The sequence below is a fragment of the Olea europaea genome, chromosome 7 (assembly GCF_002742605.1).
Source record: "Olea europaea var. sylvestris chromosome 7, O_europaea_v1, whole genome shotgun sequence".
In the NCBI taxonomy this organism is placed as follows: Eukaryota; Viridiplantae; Streptophyta; class Magnoliopsida; order Lamiales; family Oleaceae; genus Olea; species Olea europaea.
This window is the reverse complement of record NC_036243.1, coordinates 23742791-23745407: the sequence shown is the minus strand read 5'-3', so window position 1 is coordinate 23745407 and position 2617 is coordinate 23742791. Positions and strand designations below refer to the sequence as shown.

Sequence of the window (2617 nt, the reverse complement as noted above, 5' to 3'; positions counted from 1 at the left end):
CCTTCATTATATGAAAACTGTGGATGCGTACAAATCATTGAGGTGACTAGAACATGAGCACTTCTATGCGGCATTTTGCTGTCCAGCAGACATGCGGAACCGACCTCTGCCTCTTCGTGCACTAACAATGTTAGATATCACCGAATTACCCAAAAGTCCTAATCCATTGGCACCCGCTAGCCTCAGGTTGAGATTTTTGAATAAGTAGGACATTTGATTTTCTCTTCCTCCTGTCACCTGCTTCAACTCTAGTGCCTGTTCGCGAGATATTACTGTATAAAGCTGAAGCGGTTCATTTAACAAATGTTGACAGCTATCCTCTGTTCTCTCTGAAGTAGACTGTTCAATAATGCATTCCCTGCAAGACTTTCCTAAAGTCAGTCTCATAATCCCCAGTGATTTTGGGTCTTGGGACAAAGGATTAAACACACAATAAAACTCCCCAAATGCCAGATCAGGTCTCTTGAATAGATCCAGCAAAGTATCATCGCTGGGTCCAATATTCCTCTGCATGCACTTGGGATTATTTTGCTGTTCCCTTATAGCTCGGAGGATGCGAGCAGCTTCTCGCAGGCCACTGAGATAGGCACCATGCATGGTGGCAGGGTGTTGCCTAATAGTGGCCTCACCAGCGAAAAACAAACGGTTTCCCACACTTTCTGCGAGTATATCATAATCATTGCCAGATGACTTCACTCTGACATGCGAATATGAGCCATAAGAAAAAGGATCAGTTCCCCATCTCGTACATATGGATTGTAAAGGATTAGGCACGTCGATGCCCTTCGGACCATATATGCCTGCAAAAATAAGCATAAACACCATAAGCAGGCTCAACAGCTGCAAATCTAATGAACAACATAAATTACAATGTCCAAAAAATTAAGAAAGCAAATGACACACATTTTCAACAGATTCATGGAAAGCGTTTTTATTTTCTAACTTTCAGTTCAAAGATATATGATACCTTTGAGAATACTCAAAACTTGATGAAGAGAAGCAGATGGGTCTGTATTTTCGAAAGATTGTGCAGCTTCCCCAGCCACCAGTGCAACCAGGACTGGACCCCCAGAAACAGTATGGTAACTGTAGAACAGAAAGAATTCTCCACGTCTATAACTATGTTCGCTATGATATCCAAATGTATCCAAATCCTCCCCCCAGAAAACATGAGGGAATACCATGGCAACCTTATTGAGCAACCCAAATCCCAGTCTTTCTATTGCTGCAAGCTTCTTTTCAGGTAACTCTGGTTCAAAGACAATAGTTCTCTTTTTGAGGACCCCAAGTGGAACAGTGCACAGGACCATATCTGCTCGAAACACTTGGTTCCCAGCAATGACCTCAACTCCTTCATCACCATGCCTAATGGTCTGAACTTTCTTTTCATAGAAGATTGGAATTCCTTGGCATAATGCTCTAATTAATCTCCAGTTTCCACCTGCAAGAAAGCAGTGATCTCCTCCCATCTCATAAGGGTCATCCTGATCCCAGTAAGCAGCTGAAAGGTTCACGAGGCTTCCGGCATTGGCATATTCCAGGTTAGCAAAATGCCAATCAAGAAGTTGCTTTTCCTCATCACTTCTAGCCACAGAATATAATAGTCTAAGTGTCTCTAAAACTGAACCTAAAGAAATATCACTACCAAATCCACGCATAAATTCTCTCAATTGAGTGACTTTGTCAAGCATCTTATTGAAAATAAGCTCAATATTGGAATCAATTTCTTTGTCAACGGGTGTTCCATCAGGCTTATACAGCGGGCATTTATCTCTAACCTTATGAAGAGGAATGGATAGTTGCCTAGCCAAAACGCCCAAAGGGTTGGCATGGATACCAGTTATTACACTGCCACCGAGATCAACAGCAGCATAATTATCCTTTCGACCCATCTTTTGAGTATAAACTCTTCCCCCAGGTCGATTCCTACCTTCAAGTACCACCACTTTGAAACCAAAAGACATTAGCTGCCTTGCTGCTGCCAAGCCAGAAAGTCCAGCACCTACAATTATTACAGACCCTTCTACAGATTCATGAGGATTCTGAGACCCAAACGATGGTGAAACCCCAAAATTTATATATCCATTATTCAAAAGAAAGTCATAAGCTGCATTTATCAAGTGTGCATACTCATTACTCACAGTTTCTTTTATTTGCCCTTTGGAAAGCCATGACCTAACGTTGTCCCTCCACTTTGCAAGTATGTGGTTCCTCACAACGATATAATCATTTTGTTCTTTTCCACCCAATGTACTAACAACTCCAGCCTCAATTTCCTCGCGTAGTAACACATCTATTGGAAATCCCAAAGATAGCGCTATCATGGCCTCAATCTCTGTTTCTTTCTCCAAATCCTCCTGTGTTCTGTTCCTTTTCCTTGAAGAAGCACCCAAATGGCTCTCTATCAACTCATCCATCAAATTCTCATCATAATTCCTTACACCCGTTTTCTTTCTCAATGACCTCTTAAAGCCCGAGCTATCTGATACTGAGGTCTCCCTAGTCTCCCCCATTCTTTCCACCTTCCAATAGTTACCAATTCTAATTCAACGTAAAGAAATTACAACAAAACTACACATTTCCCAACCCAAACACCACGACACACCTAAGTACTATC

The 2617-nt window shown here is 41.8% G+C and overlaps 1 protein-coding gene across 2 annotated transcripts in view; it reads right to left on the bottom strand.

Annotated features, from left to right (window-relative positions):
* Positions 1–2611, bottom strand: part of LOC111397504 (lysine-specific histone demethylase 1 homolog 2-like) — a 2977-nt gene extending 366 nt beyond the window's left edge. The window contains exons 1-2 of one of the 2 annotated variants that reach the window (XR_002703257.1): positions 968–2611; positions 11–800 (exon numbers count right to left, since the gene is read on the bottom strand). Coding sequence is in view for 1 of the 2 variants with exons in the window: in XM_023024469.1 (XP_022880237.1) it covers positions 75–800; positions 968–2513 (2272 nt within the window). In the remaining variant the exon portion in view is untranslated. The remainder of the gene's footprint in view (positions 1–10; positions 801–967) is intronic. The other variant, XM_023024469.1, reaches the window with a different exon arrangement.
* Between the last annotated feature and the right edge of the window lie 6 nt (positions 2612–2617).